At 45.9% G+C, this 21,926-nt stretch overlaps 2 protein-coding genes across 3 annotated transcripts; one reads left to right on the plus strand and one right to left on the minus strand.

The window, feature by feature from the left end:
- Window positions 1-1,144: 1,144 nt before the first annotated feature.
- Window positions 1,145-12,052, plus strand: CD3E (CD3 epsilon subunit of T-cell receptor complex). Its single transcript, XM_024751797.1, has 9 exons — window positions 1,145-1,294; window positions 1,407-1,515; window positions 4,062-4,082; window positions 5,601-5,615; window positions 8,322-8,345; window positions 8,775-8,981; window positions 9,813-9,980; window positions 10,512-10,558; window positions 11,390-12,052. The coding sequence occupies exons 2-9, from the start codon at window positions 1,467-1,469 to the stop codon at window positions 11,444-11,446; spliced, it is 588 nt and encodes a 195-aa protein (XP_024607565.1). The 5' UTR covers window positions 1,145-1,294; window positions 1,407-1,466; the 3' UTR covers window positions 11,447-12,052.
- Window positions 12,053-16,333: 4,281 nt separating this feature from the next.
- CD3D (CD3 delta subunit of T-cell receptor complex) lies at window positions 16,334-21,715 on the minus strand. Of its 2 annotated transcripts, XM_024751823.1 has the most exons (5): window positions 21,507-21,709; window positions 19,438-19,656; window positions 18,853-18,984; window positions 18,526-18,569; window positions 16,334-18,304 (listed from the first exon to the last, which is right to left on the minus strand). In XM_024751823.1, the coding sequence occupies exons 1-5, from the start codon at window positions 21,559-21,561 to the stop codon at window positions 18,239-18,241; spliced, it is 516 nt and encodes a 171-aa protein (XP_024607591.1). In that variant the 5' UTR covers window positions 21,562-21,709; the 3' UTR covers window positions 16,334-18,238. The 2 variants fall into 2 exon arrangements, with proteins under 2 accessions (XP_024607591.1, XP_024607592.1); XM_024751824.1 differs by lacking the exon at window positions 19,438-19,656 and having other exon boundaries at window positions 21,507-21,715.
- Window positions 21,716-21,926: the final 211 nt, after the last annotated feature.

The following is a 21,926-nucleotide window of genomic DNA, read 5'->3' on the forward strand; positions in this document are numbered from 1 at the left end:
TTTAAAGAATTTGATGCTGTCATCCTCCTGTTTTAAACCCTTCCATCACTTCCCATTGCCCTTAAAATAATCCTTAGGAATCTTTAACAAGGCTTGCAAATCCCTCCCCATCTGGAACCTGCTGAATCTCTGGTCCCATTTCTTACCTTCCTTCTCACTCTGTTACCTGCCTTTCTGGACTTCCAGTTTCTTGAATGCCTCTCTTCCTCATCTCCAGGCTCCAGACATGACGCTCCCTTTGTCTGGAATACTTTACTTGCTCTCTCGCCCTGCCCCGCACCTGGGTCCCCCCTATTCCTCCATCAGGTTTCAGCTTAGATGTCACCCTGAGAAGGGTGAATTTCTCTACCCCCAGACTATATTAGGCCCCCCTCTATCACTCCCACAGCCCCTGTATTTCCTCTTTCTCAGCATCAATCTCCTGAAATAATCAGTGTAATATCCACATTTCCTTCCATCCTCCACAAGGACTATCTTGTGACTGCTCTATTACTAGCACCCGGCACATACTACAGCATAGTAGATATCAAATATTTACTGGATCAATGAATTTCGCCAAAATGTTTTCCAGGGTTCCAGCTCTGTAATCTGTGACAACTTAAATAACCTGTCTGAACCTCAGTTTACTCAAGTATAAAATGGGGCCGAAAATAATACCTACCTTAGAGGGTTGTTTTGAGGATTAAGTGAGATCTGTTGGTGAAGCCCTCAGCATGGTACCTGGCACCCGGTAAGCGTTTGATCGATGCATATGCTCAAACCATTTGCGTTCGCATCAGCAGATTCTGAGACTCACTCTTTACCCTTTCCAACATTGAATATTGTGTTTTTAAATATTTTTGCAAATATTATAGACAAAAAAGAATGGCAACTTATGGTTTTAAGCCAACATGTCTTTTCAAGCCAGCAGTTTTGCTAATAAAATGGCTGTGTCTTGCTGCCCCATGCCACATACGCCGTAAAGAAAGCAGCTCTTTGGTGCTCCTCTCTCTTCCTGTCACAGCCTGTTTGGCGGGCAGGGGTTTCTGAGAAGGGAGCTCCCGACATGGGGGTTGCATTTTGCAAGGCCCAGACAACTAAACTGCAGGCATTTTTCACAGCACCTTCAGGTCTCGCGCGCCCAATGGGAGGACGTGGGGCCCAACTCTCCCCAGCCGACCCAGGTGGCTGCCTCTGCCTCGAACGTTTCCCAGTGACGTAGAACCCTGCAGGCCCAGAGGCCCCTCCACACTTCCTGTGTAGGGTTCAGAAACCCGCCTCCCCTCCCAGCCTTAGGTGCCTGCTTCGGAAAATGGTGAGTCTCCCTCTTACAAAGCCCCCTTCTTCATCCCAGCGTTGGGAGCAATGGCTCCAGGGTCCTCATCTCCATCAGGGCTTTTGAAAAAGTCCTCTGGCTTCTTTTTCAGAAGTTATAAGCCAACCGGCCTCCGCCATCTTAGGTAGAGTGAGTGTCTGGTGAGGGAAGGATGCAGTCGGGGAATCTCTGGAGAGTTCTGGGACTCTGCCTCTTATCAGGTGAGTAGGATGGAATGAAAAGGGGGGTGTTTCTCCAGACCATGGAAGGCTCACAGCCTAACCTGGTGCTGCCCAGTGGTACCAAGGAACCTCATTTACTAGAAAATATAAAGTGTTTGTGCAACGTTAGCATAGAGAACCAGGGCTGGAGGCTAGTGTGTGCCCAGGAGACCTTTCAGAGAACAGCCAAAGGAAAGCAGTTGGGATGATCATATCTACTGAAAGCAAGGCGGTCTTTGTGCCTCCGAGAACAAGCTCATTCTGTCAATGAACAACCGAGCCCTTAAGAACTAACACAGAAGAGATTAGAAGAGTTAACCTTCACTCTTTGTTGTGAGGAGACTAGATAGTTGAACCCAAACTCTGCACAGGGTATACAGCAAGCTTAGTATCTGAGACAATGAAACACCTCATAATTTTCAGTCTTCTTCAGTTGACCAAGAGCTTTCAATTACTTTAGTCCTTTTTGAAGCAAGGTGGAATATAAATTGATAAATAACCAAGAGCATTTCCATATCTCATAACAGACAAGGAAGATTCTTTTAAAGGTTGCCGTTTATTGAGTGTCAGATACCGTGTTAAAAAAGGCTTTACACATGTTTACTAATTTAATCCTTACCTCCACCTTGGAAGGTAAACGTTATATGGATCCCCTATTTTACAGATGAAGAAACTAATACTCAAAGAAGCCCAATAACTTGTTTAGAACCACACAGTTAGTAAGTGCTGAAGCTGATCTGGGAATTCAGGACTGCCTACGGGCCTGTGCTCTTAATGACAGCACGACATGAGGCCAGACAGCTCACAAGGGTTTTATTTCAGAGACCTAGAAACTGCTATCACAGCTGGGGCTCCCGTCTCAGAGCTACAGCCATGGCTTCTCTACTTCCTGCTTCATCTTGGGTTTCTCAAGCTTGAATGTGCACACATCACGGGGGGATCTTGTTAAAGTGCAACTTCTGCTTCAGTGGGTCTGGAGTGGGACTGCGATTCTGCCTTTCTAATAAGCTCTCTGGCTTATTCGTCTGCTGCTGGTCCAGGAAACACATTTGGAGTGTCAAGGGGCAGAGTGTGACTCCTTCAAGGAATTGGCTTAGAGGCCTATAGTATAAACTATGCTCTGCAGAGGGAGAGAGAGAGGGAGAGAATACCAAAGAGCCAAGCACCTCTAGAGATTTGGCATCACGAGAATGTGCCCCGTCTGCTCTGGTTAGGCAGGTGTGGGCAGGAGGCAGTTGGGAGGGGTGTCTCACCCAATATGGAGGCTGTTGATAAAAGAGGTACACATAAAACTTTAAGGCAGGACTTCCCTGGTGGTTCAGTGGTTAAGAATCCGCCTGCAGGGCTTCCCTGGTGGCGCAGTGGTTGAGAGTCCGCCTGCCGATGCAGGGGACACGGGTTCGTGCCCCGGTCCGGGAAGATCCCACATGCTGCGGAGCGGCTGGGCCCGTGAGCCATGGCCGCTGAGCCTGCGCGTCCGGAGCCTGTGCTCCGGGGGGGGAGGGGCCACAACAGTGAGAGGCCCGCGTAACGCCAAAAAAAAAGAAAAGAAAAGAAAAGAATCCGCCTGCCAATGCAGGGGACATGGGTTCAATCCCTGGTCTGGGAGGATCCCACATTCAGAGGAGCAACTAAGCCCATGTGCCACAACTACTGAGCCTGTACTCTACAGCCCGCGAGCCACAACTACTCAGCCTGTACTCTAGAGCCCGCGAGCCACAACTACTGAGCCTGCGTGCCACAACTACTGAAGCCCGCTTACCTAGAGCCCGTGCTCCGCAACAAGAGAAGGCACCGCAGTGAGAAGCCCACCCACCGCAACGGAGGGTAGCCCCTGCTCACCGCAACTAGAGCACTCCCACGCACAGCGACGAAGACCCAATGCAGCCAAAAATAAAATTAATTAATTTAAAAAAAAAAACAAAAACTTTAAGGCAATGTCAGGGAAACTGATTTTTATAAAGAATCCAAATTACTGTTAAATGCGGGGACTCTGGAGGGCCCAGTGGAAATATGATGGGACTCTTCAATGCACAGGCTCTAGTTGATGAATAATTGGTTTCAAATATTTCCATCTCTTTCTCAAGTAGGAAACAAATTGAAAAACCGAACCATCAGACAAGCAGGAGTCAGAGATGGAACAAGAATCTCAGTCTTTGTACCTAACCCAGAGCTTGTTTTTCTTCCACAGTCAGAGATTTCTTTTCAAAATTGTGGCTGGGCTGCACACTTCTTTTGCTGTTTCTCCAGTCTCCCCAGATGTACCCTCAACATTTTCTAACTTCTGTTTCCCAAGTGTTGTGTGTTCATGTTTAACACTAGCTGCTTTCTTCTTCTGTTTCATCCCGAATTGACCAGGAACCCGTGATCAGTACGCAGCAGTCTTTGTCACTTATCTGGGGTATAGGAATAACTGTGATCCAGCAGTGGGTGGAAAGGACCTTAGATCTTCAGAAATGGGCAGACTAGGCCATGGAACTTTTTCTGCTTGGAATCTCAGGTGCTCACAACATTTACTAACTCTTTTTTTCTTATTTATTTTCTAGTTGGTGCTTGGGCAGAAGAAGGTGAGATATGCTTTCTTTCCTTGTTATGAAATCAGCCCAGTGTGTTTTGTATTTATGAGTGGAGTTTTCACTAGACCTCCCACAGAGCTCCCACAGATACCAATAAAAGAGGTTTCTATCATCTTCTCCTTTGCCTTTTCTTCATAAGTCTAGACAGAGTTCTAGCCAAGAAGAGGAATGAAACAGAGATCATAGGAAATAATGAGTCTTAACTATTCAAAAGAAAAAAATTGAGGTAACTAAAAAGGTGCAAACAGTTTTCATTTGTCTGCGTTTCATATTTGATGGGAGATTTTTGTAGAGGGTTTGTGGCTTGAATGCCTGCATGGAGATGCACTGGGAAAGCCTCTGGGGCAGCATTGGAGTGCACTTTCAGAATTACATGTCCAAATACTTTGAATGTGTGTGCATATGTGTTCATGTGTGCACATGCATGTGAGTGTGCCTGCCCTGGACTTACTTTCTCAGTCATTGCAGAGTGTCAAGAATGTCCCAATATTGGAAGGCTTTCTATTCAGTCAGCTCCTCCAAATTGACTGAACCAGTTTTGTGTTTAAAGGCAGCCACTGGGCCAGTCTCCATTCCATTGCATTACACTGCCTAATTTGTAGTGTCCTTTGGATACTCTTTTTAATATATCGTGGAGAATGTGTTAACGTTACATTATTGACAGATGGGATATGTCAAAAGCACTGATATGCTTCAGAATAACTCACCTCTTCCACATGTTACTGGCCATTTAGGGTTGATTTTGTTTATCATTTAATTGATGCCCAATACAGATCTTCTTCTTTCCCCAGCTTTATTGGAACATAGTTGACATATAACATGGGGTGAGTTTAAGGCGTACAATGTAATGATTTCATAAATATATTTTTTATATTTATATACCAAATATATATATTATCTTCAAAATGATTACTTAGAACCCTTTTCTATAACTAGTTACCAGTTGTTTAATGTAGGATCCTAAACAGCTTTTCGTATACAGCCATGGGGAATTTGAATATCCATCGTTTTCTTTTTTTTAACATCTTTATTGGAGTATAATTGCTTTACAATGGTGTGTTAGTTTCTGCTTTATAACAAGGTGAATCAGTTATACATATACATATGTTCCCATATCTCCTCCCTCTTGCGTCTCCCTCCCTCCAGCCCTCCCTATCCCACCACTCTAGGTGGTCACAAACAACCTAGCTGATCTCCCTGTGCTATGCTGCTGCTTCCCACTAGCTAACACATATATATGGAATCTAAGAAAGAAAAAAAAAAGTCATGAAGAACCTAGGGGTAAGATGGGAATAAAGATACAGACCTACTAGAGAACGGACTTGAGGATATGGGGAGGGGGAAGGGTAAGTTGTGACAAAGTGAGAGAGTGGCATGGACATATATACACTACCAAACGTATCCATTGTTTCTAAAGGTTGAGGGAAGAGTCCTAACCCATGGCAGCAGGGTCTGATCTTAGTAGCTGATAGAAGTATTGCTAATAGTTTCTTACCATTTCCTTTTCAGATTTTGAAGAAACTGGTAAGAGGATTTTCACTCTGTACGACATCCTTTCAAATGTGGAACAGAATGGTCATAGAAGACAATCATAGTAATAAATACTAAGAACCAGAACTATTAGAGGGAAAATACAATTATCTTTCAATGATATGTGCCTATGTTTGTTGCTAACTGTCAGGTCTGATTATAGCTGAGCGTGATGTGTATCCCTGAGCAACCATTCAGGAAAGAATACACATGTGGGTGTTGGAGCCACCACAAGTTTTTGTGTAAATCATGAATTCATTGAAAGCAGAGATGGCGTCTTATTTACCTGGCCCAGTGCCTGGCACATAGTAGGTGCTCAATGAATATTTTTTGAATGAATAAATGATCATACACGTGAATGCATCACTAGTTCCTTCCCCTCAAGAAGCTGACGATCTTGGGAATTCCCTGGCAGTCCAGTGGTTAGGACTGCACGCTTTCACTGCGGAGGGCCCAGTTTCAATCCCTGGTTGGGGAACTAAGATCCCTCAAGACAGGTGGTATGTCGTAAAAAAAATCAAAAAAAAGCTGATGGTCTTATTTGAAAGACAAATAATTGATAATATAGTCTTTTGCATGTTACGGGTAGATACAGAATAAAATATAAAGAGAAGAGTGGTCAACTCTACAGAGGATGGTTGGGGAAAGCTCCCCAGGGGAGGTGATTCTTGAGCTGAATTTTAAAGGGTGAGCTTATATTTTAAGGAAGAATATCTCAGGCAGAGGAGAAGGCCATGTAGTGTGTGGTTAAGAGTCTAACTCTGAATCTAGACAGTCATATCTGAATCCTGGCTCAACTTCTTATTTGCTGAGTGTCTTTGAATAATTTCGTTAACTTCTCTGTGCCATAGCATCATTACATGCAAAATGGAAATAATAATGATACCTAGCTGATAGGGTTGTTATGAGGACTGAATGAGTAATTTACTTAGAACATTATCTGACATATAGAAAGCAGGGGGTGGATTTTAGCTATCATTATATGGGAAGTATGCAGACTAATTAATATGCAGTAAAGTTTATTGAGCATGTGTGTTCTATGTATTGCTCTTAATATTTTACCTGAATTTCCTCATATAACTCTCCTAACATCCCTATTCTACAGGTAAGAAAACCAAGGCTTAGAAAATAAATATATAGTCCAATCAGAGAGAGAAATATAAATGCAGATTTAGCTGATGCTGAAGCTCATTTTTTTAACCATTATGAATGTGTACAAAATTTTTGTGAGCGTAGACATCTAGGCCCTTGTATGAGAATGTGTTGGTCTGAGCTCTACTACTGCATTTGTGCCAAAAGGAGTTGTGAGCAATTTCCTTTACATTGCTTTTCCAAAGAAACACACCAATCAGAGTGAAACTTCTATTTACTTCTAAATTATTTTATTTATGATTTCTAGTTTAATATTTCTAAGAAATATCAGTGCTGAAAAATTATTCCCAAATCAAAATATTATAGACTATTGTCATTATACTCAACTCGCAATTATTAACAGATAGATACACCTGGAGAATGACTTGTTTACATTCTGTATGATCTCAGCGGGAGGGCAGACTGAGCAACTGGGGCAGAACTCTGTTCTGCTGTCCATTAGCAGGACCCCCAGAAGGAAAGGAAGAAAGTAACTAACACTTTTCTTGAGCATCTGCTATGCACCATCCATTTTCACCTTCCTAATCCATTTAATTCTCACGAATACCCTGCGAAGTGAATGTTTTATCTCCATTTCCCAGATGAAGAAACTGAAGCTCTGAGAAGTTAAATGATTTTCCCTTGGTCACACAGCCTAAAGCAGATCTTGGATTCAAACACAGCGCTACTGACTCAGCCTAGTGCTCTGTCCCCAACAGCACACTGTAGCAGAACACCCCCAACAGAGAGAGGGCTGTCTCTGAGCACCACTCTCCACCCTTCCAGCTGTCATATACAGGCTCAAGCATAGCCTAGTGCCACCCAGTGTCCCAGCCACAAGTTTTCCAGGAAATGAGGGCGCTCCCTAGCCCACTTCCCAGGGCAAAATTGCCTACTGTGGGGAATTTGGCTGGATCCCCAAATTATACTAGTGGATTTCAGTTGTCCACACCAATAGTTCTAACAAAAATAATTGAGAGTTGATTGCACTCAGATATAATTTAAAATAAAGTCACATTTTATTAGAAGAACTATTTCCTTAAAATGTGCGTAGTGCTTCACATAAGGGCAATAACAGAAAAGTGGCATGGAATAAGAAGAAAGATATTTGATCTCTACTATGAGGGTTTCCGTTAGTTATAAGTAAGAACTTCTGAATAACGAAAAACACGGAAGCCCAAGAATCAGTGATTCAAACATATGAAGGTCTTTATCTCTGAGAAGACCCTTTCATATCTATCTGGAATATGGTTCTTGCTAATGCAAGAGAATAAGCTTGAAGACGACTGGAATTTTTCAGCTTCAGGATTTTAAGACTGAGCTCTAGTGGATCTAAATCTAGATGCACATGCTGGTATATTCTCAGTTTAATGTATCTGAGTTGTGTCTATGAGCATATCTCATAGGACAAGTACATACCTCACCTTCAAGACTTGGAGCTCCCTAAAGAACAGGCCCTCTTTGGGAATTCTTGGGGATAGTATCTAGTTCCACTTGAAATTTTTCACCTACAATTTAAACTTAAACCAAGGTTATTTTCTTACCATTCCTTCCTTTTTTCATTTTCAGATGAAGCTGCACAAACACTGAAAAGTAAGTTTATCAGTCTTTTATATCTGCCCTATCTGATGATGCAAGTCCGTGGTTGGGAAGAAGGAATTGATTGAGAGAGATTAACCCCAAGAACTGAGGTCCTCCCAACCTCATATTTCTAATTCCCATTTTAGAAACATTACAAATAAGGACTGCTATAGATTTTCTTTACTTCCCTCCTCCCCTTCCAAGTCCCCATGTCCATGCCTAAACTCTGAAGTCATCTTCAAAAGGTTCTCTAGGGCCCCTTCTCCTACATATCTCCTCTTTCATACCCCCTAGCCAGCAGAGTTCCCTTTTGACAAGAAAATCTGAGATCTAGGATGTCAGAGGACTTTCTGCATTTGGGTGGTTCTTCTGCTACTAATTTGCCTTAAATCTTACTGGGTTCTCCCTTTAATTTCCCTTCTCTTTTCTCCAATTCCCCAGCATATAAAGTCTCCATCTCTGGAAAGAGTGTAGAGCTGACATGCCCTGAGGATACCATACCTGAGGAAATAACTTGGAAAAAAGATGATAAACCATTGCCCCATTCTGACAAGCCACTGTTATTGAAGGATTTTTCAGAAATAGAGAACAGCGGTTATTATACCTGCTCAAAGGACAAGAAGCATAAGCTCTACCTGAAAGCAAGAGGTAATATAGATCTTCAGAGCAAGCACTATTAGACTCTTTAGGGAGGACCATTTCAAAAGGGCATTCTCAACATTTCCCCTAACCCAACTCACAGTCCCCTGGCATCTTTGTGCTTCTGCGACACTCAATCCGGGACTGTCTGGGGCCGCACAGCATCAGTGTTTTCTGAAATATAGATTAAACACCAATATGGGGCTGTCTGGGTAACCTCAGTCAGCTCTAGATCTAAAACTACAATGTCCCAAGAGACAAGATTGGGTCCTTTGCATTATATCATGTCCAGAATTACGGGACACCAATATTAGTTTATCTGATGCTTTATCCAGAGAGGAATTCTCCAGGATTTACAAAAAGGACTCAAAGCCACTCTACTAAAGTGTCATAAACTAAGGCATATTAATAAGCAATCATGAGAGCTAACAATCATTGAGAGCTTATTAAGTTTTAAGCACTATACCAAATACTTGCCAGGGCTTTTCACACCATCCTCTTAACCGCCATATGGGTTGAGTGCGGTCTTACTCCCATTTTATAGATGAGGAAACAGAGGTTTTGTGGGTTGAACACACATTCCACAGCTTTCACAGCTAGTGAGTATCATGGCTGGGACTTGAACCCAGGACTGTCTGACTGCAGAGCCTCTACCCACGAACACCACAGTTTGCTTGTTGTTATAAACGTGTTGAAAGGGGGCAGAGGGTGTCTGACCATGGCAGGCATGTGAGTATTAAAGGCAGAACAACCTTCATTTTTGCCTTCCTCATCTCCAGTGTCCTGTGTCTTCCTTTCTGGGTGATTTCTCTTCTTCTCTCCACACTCCCCACCCCACAGTGTGTGAGAACTGCGTGGAGGCGGATCTGAGGGTGGTGGCCACAATCATCGTAGTGGACATCTGCGTCACTTTGGGCTTGCTGCTGCTGGTGTATTACTGCAGCAAGAGCAGAAAGGCCAGGGCCGTGCCTGTGACGAGAGGAGCGGGTCCTGGCAGCAGGCCCAGGGGTAAGACCATGGAGGAGATTCCCGCCAAGGGGGGATGCCCAGCCCAGGCCAGGATGGGCTGGCAAGTCCAGGGCTAGGTCAAGACAGCTTCTCTAGAACATTCACAGTGTGGCCAAGATCTTGACACAGAGTGTCCCATTTCAGATCACTCCTGTCCTCTCCACCCTTGAAAAATGCAAAAACATTTACTACCAGGATGGGCTTCTTCAAGTGCCTGTCAGTGTTCTGGAGTAATCAGACTCCACCCCTCAATCTTTGTGGAGACTTTGGGACATTAGTTCCTGCCTTTTCCTTGCCCTCCCGACTCCAACCTGTGGGAAAGGAAACAGTGGAAGGACCTTTAGCTGAGGTCACAAATGATAAGGACAGTGTGGGGTCATTAGAGATGGGCTGAAAGAAAGCAAAGAGAAAGGGCAGCTGAAATAGAAAAAAGAAGTAGACGGGAGTTTGCCCTCCTTGATCTGGGTCTCATTCTCACAAGATTGGTGTTTCCCCATGGAAATGAATCCTTTTCCCTTCCCTCCTCTGCAGGACAAAACAGGGAGAGGCCACCACCTGTACCCAACCCAGACTATGAGGTAACAAGGGATAAAGTGGGGTGAGGGGTCTTTCTAGGAGAGAAGGGGACAGGTGGGACTGTCCATCTGGCCCATCAGATACTTCAAATCCCCTCCCTCAGGGCTCCAGGACAATCCACCATGTGCCCGCCTCTGTATCCATCATGGTAGAACGGGGCCATCTCAAAGGCTGCAGGGCTTCCACAACCACGGGTGGTAGGGGTGAGGTGCTGCCCCTATTCCTCTGGCTTATTCATTAGCTGGGCGACAGCCATGGGGAATACCGTGCACCCAGCCTCTAACATGATAAACTCATGGCTGATGTTCCACCGGCATGCACCTACCAGTTGTTGGAACATGAAAATATTTCACTGGTGAATAGCCCCAAGCTTCCTCCATCCTCCATCCCCAGCACACACACTGCCAGACATCACAGCCCCTCCCCCACTGGACCACCTCTAGATTGGGCAACTGAAGAGTTACTGCCTGGCATAGCAGAGAACCACCAGATTGTTCTGATTGCTCGGTGTATGTGCACTACCAATTGTTAAATATTTTGAATATCACACCTGGACAAACTCAGCAAATATTTATTGAGCACCAGTCAAGAGAGTGCTGTTCACTTTCGCACGAGTGACTTCATTTAATTCTGAGAAAAGGCCTGAGAGTTGAGTCTTTAGTTTCCCATTTTTGAGATGGGAAAACTGAGGCTCACAGGAGGTGACCAGATCAAATCTCTTACTGGTTGAGCCTGCCTCCTGACCCCTGGTCTAAGCTTCTTCAGAGGCCCTTCTTTCTCAGGAGTGACCTCCTCCCACCCTGCTGACCACCCCCTCTCTATTCCACCCCTAGCCCATCCGGAAAGGCCAGCGGGACCTGTATGCTGGCCTAAATCAGAGAGGCATCTGACAGCTCCTGAAGACACTGTCTCCCACTGACCCAGGTCTGGCTCCTCTCCAGGCCTGCTACTCCCTGTTCCCTGGGCAAACCTTGGACCACACAGGAGAACTGTTCCTCTGCCTTGTGGGGAGCTCACACGCTCAGCCTTGTCCCCAGCGGCCTCCTTCCTGCCTTCTCTGCTGGCCCCCATCCAAGGATATTGCTGCCTCATTATCCTTTGAAACATCATCACTACTCACCCCTCGCACCCCGCCTGCCCTCTTATCAGGATATTTATTTCTGTTCTTCACACACCCCCATTCCTTCCTGCCCTGATGGCTGTTACTTCTCCCTTTGGCTCCCTCCTCCTCCTGCACAGAAGTTGCCCCATCCCTAACTATTCCATCTACATTTCCCTGTTTCTAGCTCTCTCTTTGGTGACCCTCCGTGGGAATGGACTGGGTAAATGCTGGCAGAGGTCCTGCCCTGTTCACAGACCCTGGCCCAGAGCTAGTCCTGGGCCCCTTCCCTCCCTGTCTCCACGGCAGGCCCCTAGACGGTCATTTGCAGCTCCATGAATGTGCTAGGCGCCTTTTCAGCTGAGAGAGAAAAGAAATAAAGTGTATTTGGCTGAAAGAGTTGCTGTCCCTCTTTTCTGGGAGGCCCTCAGAGGCTGCCTCGTTTCCTAAGACAACACAGGTCCTCCCTTCCTCTGACTATATTCCTAGCTATGACCCCAAATGCCAGTACTACCTGTTTTCACAGCTGAAACAGCATTACCTGAAGCTCTCTGTGGAAAGGGCATCAGGGAATAAATCAAAAGAGAGAGAGAGCGAGTGAAAGGGAGGGAGGGAAGGAGGAAGGAAGGAAAAGAAAGAAAGGAGAGAGAGAGAAAGAAAGAGAAAGAAAAATGATCGTTTGCCTAACGTCTTTTGGAGAAAAACATCAGGGATGGCAGAGAGTGCCTGATGGGTCCCTCATGGAGTGGTCAGCTCAGAAAATGGGTGAGACAGAAACAGAGGCCTTAAAAGGTAGCTGAAGGCAGCAGGCAGAAGAGAGGAGGTGAAGGGGAGGCAGCGGACACATATTTCCTCGCTGCCCCGAAAAGGAAGCACCTCCGCGGAGCTGGGGCTGGGGAGGGGAGGGGAGGGGAGGAGGTGCTGCCGGGCAGGCCCCTCTCCCTCCGCTGTGAGAGGCAGCAGCCTGCAGCCCGAGGCGGGCTGTGGTTTAGCGGCCAGGATGTGGGCTGCACTCTGAGCGAGGCACATGGGTGCAGCGCAGCAGAGACTGGTGTTGTGGGAGGGTTTCTTTCCACTCTCCCAGGGCACACACTCAGCTTGCAGAGAGAAGACGCCAGAGCACTGAGGACCTCTCAACCCAGCTCAAACTAGTGGGCTCTCCTTGCTCCCTCTCTGCACTCAGAAACCTCTCTGCTGACCCCAGGACTATTTAAGAGTGTGACCACGACTCACAAAAGCCCTTTGTGGTTAGCAGCCTCCACATACTGGACACGCTCAGCCTTGGTCTTGTGGTTGCAGTTTCTACTTGTTGGCCCCTGCTGAAGCTGCTTCTCTCCCTGTAAGCACTCAGCACTCAGGCCCAAAAGGACTCTCTGTGACGTTGACCATCACTAGTTGCTGATCAGCAGGCTGGCCCAGGGGTGGCAGTTCTGTCCCAGGTATATTTGATGCTGCCCAGGCAAGGGAGGTATGGCTCGGCGTAATGAAAGCAATAATAGCTAACACTTAGGAAGCATTTACTCTGCTCTAGAAATTGTGTTTAGCACTATACAAGCGTTATCTCATTTCATCCTATGACGACCGACCGACAAAGTAGATGTCCTTATTTTACAGATGAGAATAGGGGGCTCAAAGAGGTGAAGTCATTCACTCAAGGTGCACAGTTAGTCAGGGACAGAGCTGGAATTAGCCGCCAAGGCTGTCCAACTCCAATGCTCTGAACAGCTACCCAGTGCTGACTGTAACCATTAGAAATGCCCTCCATTTTCCTGACTTAAACACTCTGTATTGAATTGCTGAGGTATTCCTTCCATGAATGCTTTTCTAATCACTCGTGTGACAGACCAGCACTGTGCTGAGTACCAAAAGGATACAAACGGTTCCTCCTGTCTTCAAGGAGCTTACGATTATATGAGTGGTCGAGTACGCAAAAAGTTAAACAGCGACAGAACCAATGTGAGTAAGCATAGAAGTGCTATAGACGGTGTTGTCAGTGTTCCCAGGAGGAACTGGGAGAGCTGAGGTGGTGGGCAAAAGCTCCGTGGAGGAAGAGAGACTTGATCTGGGCCCTGAAGGGAAGGATGGAGAGAATTTGAAGTCAAAGGAGAAGGCACTCCACTCACTGAAGATGAACTAGGTAACCAGAATAGCCCTTTAGCTGTTAAATAAACTGAATTCAGAGTTGAAAACCTTTCCACAAAGAAAACTCTAGACCAAGATGGCTTCCTTGGTGAAATCTATCAAACATTTAAGGAAGAAATAATACCAATTCTATACAAACCCTTTCAGAAAATTGAAGAGAGAATACTTCCAACTCATTCTATGAAGACCAAACTTATCACACGCAATGCTTAATATTATGTGTCAGATTGGCTGAGCCACAGTACCCAGATATTCGGTCAAACGCATCTCATTGTGTTGTGAAGGTACTCTTTAGCTGAGATTAACATTTGTATCAGTCGTCTTTGAGTAAAGCTGATTACCTGCTATAATGTGGGAGAGCTTCATCCAATCAGTGAAGGCCTTAAGAAAAAGCAGACTGAGGTCGTCTGAGGAAGAGGGCACTCTCTCTGTCTCCAGACCTTCCTTTGGGCTCAACATGCAACATCAACTGCAACTCTGTTGCCCTGAAGAACCCTGACTAACATACCCTGATATCAAAAAACCAGACAAAGACATTACAAGAAAAGAAAGCTGCAGACCAATATCCCATATGAATAGATGCAAAAATGCCTCACGGGCTCCCCTGGTGGCGCAGTGGTTAAGAATCCGCCTGCCAATGCAGGGGACACGGGTTCGAGCCCTGGTCGTGGAAGATCCCACATGCCGTGGAGCAACTAAGCCCGTGCACCACAACTACTGAGCCTGCGCTCCAGAACCTGCGAGCCACAACTACTGAGCCTGTGTGCCTAGAACCCATGCTCCGCAACAAGAGAAGCCACTGCAATGAGAAGCCCGCGCACCGCAACGAAGAGTGGCCCCCGCTCGCCGCAACTAGAGAAAGCCCGTGCACAGCAACGAAGACCCAACACAGCCAAAAAAAAATAATAAGCTTCACAGAATTTTAGCAAATTTAATCTAATAATATACACACACACAAAAAATACATAATGACCAAGTACAGTTTTTTTCAGGAATGCAGGATTGGGTTAACAGTTCATGCCATCAATGTAATTTACCATATTAACAGACAAAAAAAGTAAAACCATATAATCATCTCAATGGATACAGAAGAAGCACTTGACAATCCTCAACAACTATTTTTGTTTAAACTTCTCAGCAAACTGGACAGAGAAGGGAATGACCTCAACCTGTTAGAGGGCATCTAAGAAAAACGTACAGCCTACATCATATTTAATGATGAAAAACAATGCTTTCCCCCTAAGATCACTAATAAGGCAGGACTTCCCTGGCGGTCCAGTGGTTAAGACTCCACGCTCCCAGTGCAGGGGACCTGGGTTCAATCCCTGGTCAGGGAACTAGATCCCACATGCCGCAACTAAGAGTTCACATGCCGCAACTAAAGATCCCACGTGCCGCAACTAAGAGCCGGCACAGCCAAATAAATAAATATTTAGAATGGACCCAGAACTTAAAAACAAAAAAAAAACACAAATAAGGCAGGTTGTCCTCTCTCCACTTCTACTCAACATTGTACTGGAGCTTCTAGTAGTGCAATGAGCCAAGAAACAGAAGTAAAACAGATCCAGATTGGAAATGGAAAAGCTGGAAATAAAAAACTGTCTTTATTCACAAAAAACATGATCAAATATATGGAGTATCCAATGGGATCTACCAAAAAAAAGCTACCAGAATTAATAAATGGGTTTAGGAAGTTTTCAGGATAGAAGATCAATATACAAAAAGTAATTGTATTCCTATACAATTTCAAGGAACTACTGGAAATCAAAAAATTTTAAATAACATAAACAATATCATCAAAAATATGGTAAAGCACCTAGGGATAAATCTGACAAAAGACATGTTCATGGACTGGAAGACTCAATATCATTAGGATGTCAGTTCTCTCCAAACTGATCTATAAATTCAACGCAATTCTGATCAAAATCTCAGCGGGCATTTTGTAGTAACTGAGAAGGCAATTCATATGGGACTGCAAAGAACCTAGAATAGCCAGACTACTTTCTTTAAAAGTTGTATCCCAGCCATTCCACTCCTGAGTATTTATCCAATAGAGATAAGAGTGTATGTTCTTGTATATTAGTGTATGACTTGTATAATGATTTATGTATGAATGTTCATAGCAACTTAATTTGTAATAGTCAAAATCAGGAAACACTCAAAAGACAATCAAGGGGTGAATGGATAAACAACTTGTATTATATCCATACAACGGAGTACTACGGAACATTAGAAAGGAATGAACTATTCATAGATGCAAAGAGATGGATGAATCTCAAAATAATTATGCTGAGTGTAAGGAGCCAGACCGGAAAAAGGTACATATTATATTATTTCACTTATTTAAAACTCTAGATAAACGGAAACTAATCTATAATGACAGAAAGCCGATCAGTGGTTGCCTAGAGGATGAGAGGATAAGGAAGAGATTGCATGCAAAGGGGCATAAGGAAACTGTCCAGGGTATTGGGTAAGTTCATACTTATCAATCTTGGTGATGTTTCACAAGTGTATACATATGCCAAAACTTATCAAATTTTACACGTTAAATATATGCAGTTTATTCATGTCAGTTTACTTCAGTAAAGCTGTGTTTTAAAAGCACAAAAGAAAAGAGAGCTGAAGGGACCCAAGTTTCTAGAAGGGCTCAGGTGAAGGTCAGTGTTTCTCATCCTTGGCTTCACACTAGAATCAGCTTAGGCAGTTTGAAAAGTCCTGATGTTCCAACCCAGTATAATCAGCATCTCTAGGGGTGTCACCCAGGTATCAGTACTTTGAAAGCTCCCCAGGAGATTCCAATGTGCAGTGAATTTTGAGAACTGGTGAGCTGTAGAGGGGGACATAAGGGTATATGAGGAGCACAGGGTCAAAGGAAGTGTGCAGGGCATGGGAGGGACACAAGTATTGCTGCAATGCAAGCCGTGGAAGAGTTGCCCAAGGTGGAGGGATCCAGTGTGAAAATTGGATCTAGGGCTAGGAGGACTGCAGCAGTAGGGTATAAAGGGTAGGAATGAATCATAACCATGAATGAAGCATGTGTAAATTGGAAGTTCATTCTGTCTCTAACAAAGTTAGGGTCTGTGTGTATCTTGAGGAGATAGTGGGCAGAATCATCCAGACCTCTGGCTATGTGGTTGCTAATAATTTTCTCCTTTGGGAACCCTGGTCTAAGAAACTCCCACTCTTGGGGACTTTCCTGGTGGTCCAGTGGTTAAAACTTTGCCTTCCAATGCAGGCGGTGTGGGTTCGATCCCTGGTCGGGGAGCTAAGACCCCACGTGCCTCGCAACCAAAAAAACAAAACATGAAACAGCAGCAATATTATAACAAATTCAATAAAGACTTTAAAAATGGTTCACATCAAAAAAATCTTTAAAAAAAAAAACGCCCATCTCTCATTAAACTGTTCTGAAGTTTATTGAATTACTCTTACGCAGAGAAAAAAAAGAGGGGTTCCCACACATGGTAGACAGGCATGGGCGTAAAGGACACAAAAGAGTAAGTGGCCTCAATTCTTCCTCTAAACCAGAGATTCTCTGAATTGAGGCTGCTTCAGAATCACCTGGGGAGCCAAGAGTGTCCCCAAGTGGGACCCAAGTGTGTATTTTTAAAATAAATCCCAAAGTTTCAGAACCCCCCACTAACCCAATGGCTAAAGATGCCATCTATTGAAAATATCCTAATTCCCCACCCAGTCTCAGACTCCAGCCTTCCAAGTGTATGGAGAAGGATAGTATGTTTTAATTGATGAAGAGTTTCTGATGCCAGTTTACTATGCAGAAGGCAGGGATGGGGCAGGGACAGGTTCTGAGGAAAGAAAATAGAATGGTACCTTCTATACAGGGGAAAAGGGTACTGAAGGGGCTTTGGCTGAGACCTTCTTGTAGGTAGTGGCTACCACTCCACAGGAGTCATAAAGCCAAGGCCAGCCCCTTAGCAGAAATGGGACTTTGTCATACACACTCTCGGAGCCTTGATAAGAAGTGATCCTCAGGGCCTTTGATGTCTCTGCCACCTCCGCCCATGATGTCATGGAAACTTCTGAGTGGCTGCATCCCTAAACACAGCAGCCCGCCCTCCACTGTGGTGAGGAAATCAAAGCCATAGAAGGGTTGTAATAGGGGAATGGAGCCAAGAGAGTGTGGTGGAGCCGATCCTGCACCCAGGGAGCCCACCAGGACAGAAACACCAGTGGGTCAAGATATGGTGGGAGACGGCCCATCACACGGTCCATGTGGGGCAGAGGAGGGAAGTGATGAAAGAAGGACACAGATGGGCTGGGAGGGCAAGGGCCCAGTCAGGTCAGGGCCACTCCCATGCCTTGTCCAGGAGCCTTCAAAAGTCCAGGTGCCTGCTGGGTGAAGGAGGACAGCTTTCTTGGCTGAGCAAGGAGAGAAGGTCCAGTCGATAACCAATGAGCCTAGAAGCCACCAGCCTCAGGTTCATTTGTTCCGAGCCCGGTTCTCACCAAGACGACTGTACTGAGCATCATTCCGATCTCGAAGGGGCTAAGAGATGAGAAGGAGAAACAGTGAGGCAGTGTCAGAACTGTCCCGGGGAGAACCCCAGCAGACCCCAAAGATGAGAGCTCATTCCTGGCCATTCCAGACCCCCCAGTGATGGATTCCCCATTAGGACCTTCACACACATACACATTAAACCTGGTATCAGGCTCTCCATCCCCACTCACTCCTCCCCCCATTCTCATCTTTTTCGCCTCAGGGCTCACCTGATAGAGCTGGTCATTCCCCAACAAAACTTGAGTGTCAGCAACTAGAAGAACCAGGGAAAGAGAGTCAACAAGGGCCTAGGAGATGGGACAGTGAGACCCCATGAATGCTGCAGGGGGACTTCAGCTGGTCACACCCTTGGAAGTCTGCATGAGCTATATGGGCACCTAAGTTCTGTCAGCAACCAGTTGTAGGAGTCCTTAGGAGATTGCAATAGTGACTCCCAGATGAGACACAACCCACCTCCAGCCCCATTCCTTAGCAGGCACACACTCACACCCACATTCACAGCCACAACACACACATGTTCTGTCCCTTCCACTTACCCCTGGAGAGCCTTCCAGTCTCGTGTCCAGCAAAGCAGTAGACACCCAAAGCAAGGAGCACAGTGGCAATGATGTCAGTGATGACGATGCCTGCCAGGGTGGCTGAGTCCAGCTCCACACAGTTCTGGCACACTGTGGGGAAAGGGAGGCCGAAGGAGAGGTGGAGGGTCTTCAAGATCAGGGAACCATCTCTGCCTCTTAGGTCAGCCCCAGGATCTCTCATGCCAAGACCCAAACTTGGAAAAAGTCCTGCTGAGAGCCTTGATACATCTACTTCTAACCTTCAACCCAAGAAATCCCTGAGGAGAGCCAAGAAGTTGTCTCAGCTTTGTAGGAACTTAAACGAGGCAGTAGGCCAACCACTCTCCCAACCAAGCCCCTACTGCTTGGGCCACAAGGTCCCTATTGTTCTTTTGCCATTAAGCTATTTCCCACTCAGGGCTCCAAAATCTGGCTCATACCATTACGAGAGCAACCCAGTTTGTTGAGAGCACAGACTGGTACACCAGAGCTCCCTACACCTAGAAAGTTCTCATATCCAGAGGCCCCATCCATTCCAACCCAAAGGGTCTTGGAAGCACATACTTCGATAGTATACTTGCAGAGTAGGTGTTCTGCTGGTTTGTCCGTCTGCCTCATTGCACACATACACTCCTCGTGGGTCCAGGTTACGTTTTCCCAAGTCCATAGTTTTATTGCCTAAGGCCAGTTGTCCTACCGTTCCTTCTAGCCACGTGATACTGGCATTGCATCTCAAAAACACTCTGTCCTCAAGTTCCTCCACAGAGATATTGAAGGGGCTCACTAAGGGAAAAAATACCACGATTGGAGCCAGCTCTTTGGTCTGCACCAGACTGCTTGTTCTGCTGAGGCTCATACTTAAAAAGGACCACTTTCCAAGTCTAGAATAGTTCATGGTTTCTAGTGAGAGAGACGGAAGTCACAAGAGAAGTGCTTCAATAGGCTCCCCACAAACTGCGGGGACCAAGAAGGACATGAGGATACAATCCAAACAGAGGACAGGCCCTGATGGACATGGAGCAAAAGAGGAAAACATGGAGTTGGGTTGATCCAAGAACCTTCCTGGAAATGTGTTCAGACCACTGATTAGAAGTAGGAGGGGGCTTCCCTGGTGGCACAGTGGTTGGGAGTCCGCCTGCCAATGCAGGGGACACGGGTTCAGGCCCTGGTCCAGGAGGATCCCGCATGCCGCAGAGTGGCTGGGCCCGTGAGCCATGGCCGCTGAGCCTGCGCGTCCAGAGCCTGTGTTCCGCACGGGAGAGGCCACGGGAGTGAGAGGCCCGGGTACCACAAAAAAAAAAAAAAAAAAAAAAAAAGAAGTAGGAGGGGAACCCAGACTGCTAAAACACCCAAGAGATATGGAAAGGCAGAAGAATGGTCCTCGATTGGAGATGTCCACATTTTTTTCTCCAAGAAACCTTCTAATTCTACTTCCCAGCCACCTGCAACACTCCCACGTCAACTTCTCATCTTCTGCCCCCTCGCCCCACCCTTGCCCCAACCACTACCCTACTAAAGCCTTTCCTATGGCCAATGATGGCTGGGGGTAGGAGAGAAGCTAATATGAATTGCCATCCCAGTGGTCCAAAAGGGGACCTAGGGCAAATCCCATGTAAAGATTTTTAGTTGTTCCACCCTTGCTTAGGAGGAGAGGGACAGGAAAAAAAAATTTTATTGAATCTGTTCTTGGGGCTCCACACAGGTCAAGTCTTGTGGGGAGTTTAAGGGCTGGAGGTACGAACAGCACCTTTCTAGATCCACTGAACTGCTGTGACTGAGAGCATCTCCACAGCCCACAGAGGCACTGGAATCTGTATCTCCAATCCCAGGAAAAAGTGGAATCTACATTCTTCCTGAGATTCAGGGTCAGTAACCAATTTGGATAGAAGAGGATCCTCTAGAAAACCCCCCGAAGAGCCATTTCTCGTGCCTCTGTAGCAGGTCAGGAGAAAATGCATGTATTCTCAGGGAGATACATGTACATCAGATGCTCCACATCACAGAGTCACGTATTCCTTGGGGATCCGTTTCCAATGGAAATCCTGGATGTCCCAAAGAAGCTGACTACTAGGGTAACCATTCATCCCAGTTTGCCTGGGATTGAGAGAATACCTGGGACATGAGAGTATCAGTTTTAAAACCAGACAAACGTGGACGAGTGGGTCATTCTACTACCCCAAATCTGCCCTCCCTCCTGCTCAGCCTCAATTTAACTTTTCTCTTAAAGCATTCCCCTGAGTGCTGGGCCATGGCCCCAGGTGGTGACGTCATGATGGCCAAATGACCAAGAGTCCTGGATCCCAAAGGCTCTCTGCCCTAGAAGGAACAGCGCTCCCATTACCAGCCCTAGGCTAAGGCACACACATACTGCAACACTTCCTACAGATCTCTGGCCTAAGGTCTTCAGAGAGACATTCAAGGCAAAGATGCACCCCTAGCTGGATTCAGTCAAAACCAAGAGCCTGTGCTTCCCACACCCTGTGCTACGTCCCAACGTGGCCCTCCTTGACAACGCTGCCTGGTGAATTGAAGCTAGCATTGAGAAGGACTTTCGAGTGGACCACATTCCAGGTGGTAATGTCGCTCTTAGGTCCCTTCTCCAAGATGCCCCCATCCACCCAGAGAAACCTTACCTTGGGAGAGAAGGGCAGCCAGTATCAGGCCAGACAGAAAACTTCTGTGTTCCATATTCCAGCAGAATTCATCCAGAAGACAGACCCAAGTCACAGAACTATCAACCAAGGTGAAAGCTGCCTTCCCCCAACTGACTCGTGCGTACCCGGAAAAAGTAAAGGGTGGTGGAGGCACTAGAAGACGCCTATTTCTCTGCTCTCTGCTGTTAGTGATGGGAGGCTGCCAGGGTAGAGGTAGGCTGGGGGTGGGGTAGGAAGGAAGCAGGTGCAAATCGCTCTTTCTCAGAGCATGGAGGGTGGGGGAGGGGTAGAAGGGGGAAGCAGAGGATATGGAAAAGGTTGCCTGGACTTCTAGGAAGTAAAAGGAGATTCAGGGTGTCCTTTCTTGAGTCACTGATGAAAAACAAGAAATTCTGAGTT

The sequence above is a fragment of the Neophocaena asiaeorientalis genome, unplaced genomic scaffold (assembly GCF_003031525.2).
Source record: "Neophocaena asiaeorientalis asiaeorientalis breed wild unplaced genomic scaffold, Neophocaena_asiaeorientalis_V1.1 scaffold479, whole genome shotgun sequence".
Lineage (NCBI taxonomy): Eukaryota > Metazoa > Chordata > Mammalia > Artiodactyla > Phocoenidae > Neophocaena > Neophocaena asiaeorientalis.